This window comes from Oxyura jamaicensis, chromosome 3, assembly GCF_011077185.1.
Source record: "Oxyura jamaicensis isolate SHBP4307 breed ruddy duck chromosome 3, BPBGC_Ojam_1.0, whole genome shotgun sequence".
Lineage (NCBI taxonomy): Eukaryota > Metazoa > Chordata > Aves > Anseriformes > Anatidae > Oxyura > Oxyura jamaicensis.
In genome coordinates, this window is record NC_048895.1 from 114,080,324 (window position 1) to 114,089,597 (window position 9,274).

Genomic DNA, 9,274 nt, shown 5'->3' on the forward strand with positions numbered 1-9,274 from the left:
CCTTCCTTCCTTCCTTCCTTCCTTCCTTCCTTCCTTCCTTCCTTCCTTCTCGTTCCACTCCTATAACTCCTTCTTCACCAAGAAAGGTGTGTGTTGGGGGGGACACACACAACTCTGTCGAGATGAGCTCGCTCGCACAGCGCTGGAGAGGTAGAATGTGTTTGCTGCTGACCCCTGTGCACGCCTGGATAATCGCACTTTTTCATTTCAGACAATGCATTTCAATTCCAGTCGTGTGCCTTTGTCCATTTGTATAAAGAAAAGAGGACTGAATGACAGGTCCTGTTAGCCTGCATGAACAGATACCAATAAACCCTCCAAAAACCTGGACTTTAAAAAAAAAAAAAAAAAGGGGGGGGGGGGGGGGGGGGGAAGGAGAGAGAGAGAACCACATGCCTATTTGCCTGCGGCTTATTATTAAGACACCTTCGCTGCTCAAACACTTAAAAGCAAACCAAATTAAATGGCAATTAAAAGAAAGTTACACCCTCTCCTAACTCCGGTCTTATCATTTGTGGAAGCTAGCCATCAGCGGAGCCACCCCGGCGGGAAATGCCATTTGGGCTGGCATCTTCTCGGGGGGCGTGTGGCTCCCCCTGAGCTTCGCCTGGGCGCGGGCGGCCCCTCCGGGCGATCCCCGTGCAGTCACCCGGAGAGCCTCTACCGGGGGCAGGAGCACAGGCACAGGGTTGCGAAGGCAGGGGTCTGATCCCCGCCTGGAAACTCCTTGGACCGGTGTCATTAAATAAATAAGGAACGTAGCCCCTCAGCTGTGCAACCCAGCCTCCGTGCAGTCCCACCAGTAAAATATATCAGCACTGAGAATGTCGAAGGGAAAACAGCTATCAAGGGGCTTTAGCATGTGCGTTTCCTTCTTTATTTTTTTTTTCTTTCTCATATGTAGATAAATGTAATTCCGTCGATCTATATGTATTTATCATATGTCACAGCAGTGATACTTTGTGGTCTCACCCTAGTTTTATGTTTTGAAATTGCTATTTAAAGAAGCCTGCAAGATAGCATATTAGGCAGCTGTAAAAGCAGGTTGGAGTGTGGGGTGGACTTAAATTCGATGTAAATGTAAGGGTGAAAAAAAAAAAAAAAAAAAAAAAAAAACTAAAACTAAAACAAACCACATAGTTTTCATTTAGAAAAAAAAAAATACAGTTAAACAGACACACATACAAATGTGCAATCTTAGATTCTGGTCAATATTTAAAAGAAGTATAATCAACAGGAAGGAGCACTTACCTATTGAATAGGACGGTTTAATAATATATATTAATATATATTAGCTTTATGTCTTCCCAATAAAATGTACACAAAATACCCCCTTCGATCAGATTAGCTCCCATATTAGCCTGGGTAAGAAAAAACATTCTAAAGAGTGGAGGAAAAATGTATAAAAATGTTGAAAGAACCTACAGTTCCTTATTAGGCGAAGATACAATATTTATTCCTTGTCTCCTGGGATGAAGCTCCTCTATCTATTGTCCTCCCAGTTCTCAGTGCTGATGCTTAATTTTCAAAACTTCTATATTACCAAGGGACCTACGACATCAGCCAAAGAAATACCCAGCAAGTACAAAATCTGATCCAGGGAGCAGCTTTTGTGCAGAGGGAAAATTTTGTTCCTACAGGTTTTTAAGGAGGTGCATGGAAAAGCGAGAGATCTGATCTATGCAGATACATTGCAAATTCTCTCTGTCTGTAGAGATTTTTTCTTAAAAAAAAAAAAAAAAAAAAAAAGTGGGGAAATACATGAACTTTGGATTTTTCATTTTTTGTTTTATTTTATTTTTTAATTTGGAGAGGGGAATTTTATCCAGACCTTTTTTTTTTTTTTTTTTTTTTTCCTTTTTTTTTTTTCGGAGAACCAAAAAATGTCAACTACCTTTCCAGGTCTCGTCCACGATGCAGAGGTATTTTGTGTGTGTGAGTGTGTGAGTGTGTGTGTGCGCGCGTGTGTGGATGTGTGTGTGCGTGTGTGTGCATATGTGTGTGTGTATGTGCCTGTGTGGTTGTTTCCATTTTTTTAAATCCATATTGGACCGTTACATTTAATTATAATCCAGCTTCAGAGATAACTTAAAGAAGTATAGAGAGAAAATTCGTTATGACATCTGTCGCCAGAAAGGGCAACTCATTACCACGTTAAAACCGTTGCCAGAACGAAAATCAGAATAATACCCCTAATAATATAATGAAGTGGAGAGAAATCACCACCAGCTCGCCAGGAATGGGGAGTTCTCGCTAAAAAACAGGACTCCCCTTTTCTTTCGAAACGCAGGAAAAGGAGGAGGGGGGGGGGATTTTGGATCTGATTCGTTATTTAAAAAAGAAAGAAAAATAGGGGTTCAAAAAAAAAAAAAAAAGAAGGGAAGGAAGGAAGAAAGGAAGGCAAGCAGGCGGCAAAGCTTTCTCAATGTGTAACGCTGTAACATAGGGACGGGACGTGTGTGTATTCTCGGTAGTTTCCTCTGTTTGATGAGTTTTTGTGTCAGCCCCAGATATTACAGCTGTGATCAGGAGGTGGATGGATAGATAGATGAATGGATGGTCAGATAGATAGATTTTATTTCAGTGCGTGGATTCCTTTCGCTTCACGGTATTAAGGGCAGGCTGGGCTGTTTATGATTTTTTGAACAGACCTTTATGGCACCAGCCCAAGGTAGGAAAGGATCTTTTGTTGCTGGGGTTGCAGCTCGCAGGCTTAGACGCTTCTGCAGGGGGAGAAGCTATGCAGGACAGCGTGCTTGGAAGAACCGCACCCGGGGCTTTAAATGACAAACCTCCAGTTTTGGGGTCTTCTTTTCACTTCTTCCTTTCAGATACGTCATGACGGATCAAACAGTTACCGTTTGATGCAGCTTGGATGCCTGGAGTCTGTGGCCAACTCGACCGTCGCCTATTCCTCCTCGTCTCCTCTCACTTATTCTACCACGGGCACCGAGTTCGCCTCCCCGTACTTCTCCACTAACCACCAGTACACCCCACTGCATCACCAGTCCTTCCACTACGAGTTCCAACACAGCCACCCGGCAGTCAACCCCGACGCTTACTCCTTGAACTCTCTCCACCACTCCCAGCAATACTACCAGCAGATCCACCATGGGGAACCCACTGATTTTATCAACCTGCACAATGCGCGGGCGCTCAAGTCCTCTTGCTTGGACGAGCAGAGGAGAGAGCTGGGGTGCTTAGATGCTTACCGCCGCCACGACCTGTCTCTTATGAGCCATGGGTCCCAATATGGGATGCATCCAGATCAAAGACTCCTGCCAGGACCAAGCCTCGGGCTTGCAGCCTCGGGAGCAGACGACTTGCAGGTAAATAGCATGCGATCTCCTTTCGAGGCACCTTCTTCTCCCCTCCCCCTGCCCTGGTCCCCCCCTCGCCCTCCCCATTTTCCTCTGCTCAGAATAGCTCTCGTGTAGCTCATACAAAGGAGGGAAGATTCATCCCAAACCCGATCCGGAGCCCGTCCCCTCCAGAAGAGCAGCAATAAAAATATGAAAAAGCGAGGGGTTTTGCTCGCCAAACAAAAAACTCTCTCCTGCCTTCAGCGGGGGGGGCGGGTGGGGGGTGGGGGGTCTCATCCGGAGATCTCGGGGTGCGTGTGTCCCTATGTGTCCCTGTCCCTCTGTGCCAGCTCTAACCAAAGGCTAAAACCAAAAACTAAACCAAACCAAAGATAGCTTTCCTCTTTTCCTAAACTTTTAAATAACTTGCGTTTAAATAACTTGCACCGACACCGCAGGCAAAGGTGGTCAGGAAGGGATAGAGCAGGGAAAGAGAAAAAAGGCAGGGCAGAAAAAAAGGTGGCTTTCCGACAAACATACAAAGGCAAACCTTCCGTTGGACTCCGAGGCGTGAAGTAGGGGAGAAATAAACGGGAGTAAATGTTCGTCAGAAATGCTCAGTATGATAAAACTCCCTCGCAATATCCGAACTAGACGTTAACAGGGAGAGAGATAAAAGCAGATACAGTTTAATTAATCTATCTACTCATTTAGCTGTTTCCCCTAACCGGCACCTGGACCCATCAAAAAATTATATTTCTGTGTATCTTAATCTCAGCTTTATCCTCTCAGAAATCCTTTTCCCTTGAACTAAAAATTCACCTCTAGTAAATGAAGCTGGTACCAAAATGAAAATTGTTTCCAAAATTGCAAACAACGCCTTCCTGTATATAACAGCCGTTTCGAAAACTCCCCCAAATCAAGAGCAAACCGCCCTTCTTCCGACCAGCTGAAGAACTAAAGCTTCCCAAACTGCAGAGAGAGAAAAATAGGACCGTATTTACTGTACTTACTTTTCCCTCAAATCTCGCTCCCATTCATTCAAAGCTCTCTATGTTGTTCTTTCCAAAAATATGTAGCCGTCAAAGATTCGGAAAAACCCGAAGTTTGTAAAATTAAGGTTTATTTTCTTCCTTTGAAAACAAACAAACAAACAAAATCCTAAAATCTCTATTTACATCGGAGGAAAAAAAAAATATATATATATATATATTTTAAAGGAGGAAAACAATCCAACAACCCAACAACAAAGAACTTTATCTTTTATATATCTGACGAGGAAACCGTAACTATTTAAACCTGGCTTTCTCCATTAAAATTCACTATATAATTTTATCCTCTCTGGGCATTTTTTGTTTACATTTTTCACAAGGATCTCCTTATGTTAGCCTCAAAAAAAAAAAAAAAAAAAATCTGCCATTCACTGCTCAGCCCAACTAAAACCTATTTACTCCTTTTTATAACCACGTCTGCTGCTGATTTTTTTGTATCTGTACAAATTTTTTTTCTTTGGCAGGCACAAAGCCTTGTATTTTTCAAAAGAGGGGATTAGGAACGTTTGCAAGACAGCAGACAATGCCTAAGTCCCGGGCAAAAAAGCACCATAGTTTATCCAATTTTCGACTTAGTGCCATTCAACTGGTCATTTATGCAATGTCATCCGACCAAACAACATGTTTCCCTTAAAATAAATAAATAAATAATAAATAAAAGTTGGTTAAGCTGCTAGAGGCACAATCTTTTTTTGTTTATTTAAAAAGGAAAAAAATAAACAGGATTTCTTTCGAAAATATTATTTTTTCGATCACACTTTATTTGAAGATAGATAACCTCATTTCCCTAGTTAACGCCTTTGTAGCTTATCTTTTCTTTATTTTTCCTCCTCCCTCCTTTCCCGAACAAATAGGCAAGTGTTCTGAAGTATCTAAAAGCTTAAGAAGCGAGAAGTTGAAAATATGAATATTTATCTTTATGATTTAGCTGATTCAGAATACATTTGGACACTTGCGAATATCACCTTTGGCTTAGTGGGAAGCTTTTTGATGGCGAACAGAAAGAGGACAGAACACAAATACTTTTACCAAAATTATGGTCTAACCAGTCTTCCCCCTTAGCCTTTCTTTTTAAAACGTTCATCAGCATATGCCTCATTTCAAATGCAACAAATGTAAATATACTTTTCCCTGCACAGAATTTTAAGTGAATGTCCAATAGTTTAGAGGGCGGTTTAAGTCAGCCTAACAGATGCAAACAGTCTTGGAGCTGGAGTGGCATCTTTCAGTACCCTAAAAAGATTTTCCATGGGCAACAAAGAAAACTGTCACACCTTTTCCCATCATCGCTTTAATTTATGCTCAGTCGCCAAGTTTTTTTCATATTGATTTCATAATCACTTTAAAGCAGAACACTTAAAATAAAAAAGAGCCTTGAAAAGGAAGGTCTTACAGGGCCAGAGCCAATATGGTGAAAGTGGGGGAGAGAGCCAGGACTGTAAAGGTTGTTTTGTAAAGTGGGGTTTTTATTATGCACCGACTCTCTCCGCATTTACTTAACTCTTCACGGGCTGTTGAGTAGGTTAACACCCTTAAAGGCCTCTTTCATGTCCAATACCTCGTTTGTTTGTAGAGGAAAATGCGTCTTTAACACATTTCCACTGGGCAAAGATTTAGGTTTGGTTTGTTGAGTTGTTTTTTCAACCCCCAACATAAGGAAAACCCAAAGAAAACCCAACTCTTATAAGTCTTTTATGATTCTAATAAAAATATTTATTAAGGAGGGCGAAGATTCCCAAATAATAAGACTTGTAACAGGAGAATAAATAAGTGAGATCTCTTCGGATGTGCACCAGAAGCCGTAGACAGGCTTTTGGACGGTTCTTCACGCCACACTCACACATGGGTGCCTATGTGTGCGCACACAGATGCTTATTCATCCCCACCTATGTGCATACACACACAGAGAGACCGGGTTCTTCAGCCCCTTTGTTACACTCTTACGACTTCTGTAGCCGACAAAGACAAGTCGGTCTTCCGTTGTTTATGCTCTTTTTGTGCTCACTTTGTAATCACTATATATGTGTCGCTAAGCATATATATGAATTTAGCACTGTATATGTATATTAATACACACTTAATATGCAAAAATGCTATGTAAAATGTATTTTTACGCCGGTGCGTGCAACTATAGAGTGTGAACACACTGTTCTTTCAAGAGTACTTGTTTTATCCCTCTATCCTGCCAACATAACTGCCAATCTACCTCCCCAGTCCAGGAGAAACTCTTTTTTAAATGGAAATGAAAGTGATAATTGCCCTGCATTTCATGGGGTAGGGACAGGCTGCAGGATAGCAGTGCGCTTTCGCCAGACCACTTGAGTTGGATGACAGTAACGTGTTTTTCTAGCTCACCCTAACTATTGTTCCTGAGCGAATCGTGTAACAAAGCAAAAGCTATGTGATCTGTCTGTGGGTTTCTATATCTGATTTCTTTCTTTCCTTTCTTTCCTTCCTCCCCACCCCCTCATTGCTTAAGAGCTCAGTGGAGGCCCAATGTGGACTTGTACTGAACGGGCAAGGAGGTGTGATAAGAAGAGGTAAGAGGTTACAAATACTTGCGTCTATCAACTTTTGTAAAAGTGAAACCCTCTATTTCTCTCTCTTTCCCTGCTCCACTGTTAGGTGTAGTTCGAATTTACTGCAGAAATAGTGATAATTTGACGTTTGACAGAAGTACATTCAAACTAGCTTAGAGCACCTCATATTTCACAGTCCTTTTGCTCTTTATAAGTGATTTGTTGCTCAGTAGCTCTCGGATACTCCCGCTGAATCCAGAGCTTCCTTGTCGCCTTTTATCATTCCCCGTTTAACCTGAGGATCCCTGATAGTGAGTTTAAGAAACGTGCTCCCTGGTGCCGGATTTTTAAATCGGCGGTTTCATCTCGTGTGGGGAATGAAAGGGTTTTTTTGGAAACGTGGCTTCAATAGCGCTCCAGACTGGTGTGGAACTAGCTTTTGACAGTGTCACTTCGTTTGGTAACCATCTGTCAATGTAAATATCTAAGGTCAAAGCTAGAGGAAAGATTTGGTAGATACCCATTTCTTCAGCATTTGCGAGATCTGAGTATTCTGGTTATTTTTGTTATTATCATTTACCTTGAGGAGAAAGAATATCAGTCTAAAGGCCTGACGTAGGAACACGTTCTAACAAGCTTGAAAAGCATAGTTTAATTCACAATACAAAACGAATAATGCAGTCTTGGGGAGCACATTTCTTGGCTTAGTCTCTTGGAACACTCATCTCTTGTCCCAGTATTGCCTTTCTTTGTTCATAACATCCACCTTGAAAAATCGATATTTAGGAGATATTTTAGGCGACGTGATGCTGCCGCGGCAGAGAGCTGATTTCAGCCACCACTTCCTTAGACAAAGGTGTAACAACAGCCTCACACAAGTTGTAGATGGCGAGCAGAGACGGAGGGAAGGCACACGTGCAGTTAAACCCTTACATGAGGAAGAGTGCGACCAACAGTAGGAGACCTCTCGGGCTCTGCTCACACTAATGCTGGTCCAGAGCGACAAGGAGGCTATAGCACAAGAGGGGGGAGTGTTTTTCTTTTTTTGTCTGGGCTTTCTGAGGGTTCCCTGAGGGAGCCGCGGGGCTGAGCCGGGCAGCCGCGATGGCGCGGTGGTGCTGAAGGGACAGCTCCCGGAGCCCGACCCAGGGCTGAGCGACGGAGCCGGCGGAGGGGAAAAAACTTGGGGGATGGACACCAAACATTTCCCGGCCCCTTCCCCGGGCACAGCTGGCTGTGGAGAGGGTTTGGCAGCGCGGAGGGGTTGCAAACTCCTGCCAGCTGTCGGTGCCTAGGTCTTCGTCTCTCGGATTTCAGCTGATGCTAATTATCCCTAGGAAAGGGGATAATTCTTTTCGGGTTTGATACCAGAGCTGACCTCCGAGAGGCAGAGATCGTTAGCTGAAGGAGAAAAAGACCTAGCTGTCGTCAGCTGAGGTTTGAGTCTGTAGTGTTTGACTGTCGTTCTTATCTCCCATCTGAAGGACGGCTCAAATTTCAGCTCGGCTCAACTCCCGTTTATTCAGTTTCTGTTAAGAAGATTCCAATTACCTGTGCAGATGATTGTAGTCAAGTCTCTCTCTTCCCCTCTCTCCCTCCCTCTCTCTCTTTTTTTTAAAGCGATCAAATTATTCAAGGATTTAAAGATTGATAGTAAAGGAAATCCAGCATGAAAATGCAAGGTTTTCTCTACCCTGATCTAAGTGCAAAACTACTACTGCACTGCTATCTATCTCTTGGCATATTCAGGGAAGATATCAAAGGCGAGAGCATAAGTTTCAAATGTATATTAAAAATACATAATAAATATTTTGTCCGACTTCAAAAAAAGCGATAGGTGTTAGCAGTAATCAAAACATCCTGCTCCTAAGCGCTATACAGTATCCCATATAAATAAATCACACTTCATTTCTAGTAATACATCAATAAGAATATATTAACTCGAGTGGCTTCTCTAATATTTTAAACATCTCTTGTCAGATTTTTTATTTTATTTTTGTCGCTAATATACACATATATTTTTAAAAGGTTGCTTTTGAATGTTTTAGATGCAATAGCAAGAAGGAAAGGGGGAAAGGAAGGAAGAAATGGAAGGAAGGAAGGAAGGAAGGAAGGAAGGAAGGAAGGAAGGAAGGAAGGAAGGAAGGAAGGAAGGAAGGAAGGAAGGAAGGAAGGACGGAAGGAAGGAAGGAAGGAAGGAAGGAAGGAAGGAAGGAAGGAAGGAAGGAAGGAGAAAGAGGAACAGAGGAAGAGAAGGAGAAAGAGAGGAAGAGGGCAAGAAAAAGAAAGAAAAGGAAGAGAAAGAGAGAAAGAGAGAAAGAGAGAAAGAGAGAAAGAGAGAAAGAGAGAAAGAGAGAAGAAAGAAGAAAGAAGAAAGAAGAAAGAAGAAAGAAGAAAGAAG

At 42.4% G+C, this 9,274-nt stretch overlaps 1 protein-coding gene across 5 annotated transcripts in view; it reads left to right on the plus strand.

Moving 5' to 3' along the window:
- Window positions 1-1,297: 1,297 nt before the first annotated feature.
- TFAP2D (transcription factor AP-2 delta) overlaps window positions 1,298-9,274 on the plus strand; it is a 51,095-nt gene continuing 43,118 nt past the window's right edge. The window contains exons 1-3 of one of the 5 annotated variants that reach the window (XM_035322533.1): window positions 1,298-1,922; window positions 2,832-3,329; window positions 6,834-6,894. In XM_035322533.1, coding sequence (XP_035178424.1) covers window positions 1,884-1,922; window positions 2,832-3,329; window positions 6,834-6,894 — 598 coding nt within the window. In that variant the 5' untranslated portion in view covers window positions 1,298-1,883. Of the gene's footprint in view, window positions 1,923-1,969; window positions 3,330-6,833; window positions 6,895-9,274 lie in introns of those variants that run through there. The other 4 variants (XM_035322534.1, XM_035322536.1, XM_035322535.1 and 1 more) reach the window with 4 other exon arrangements.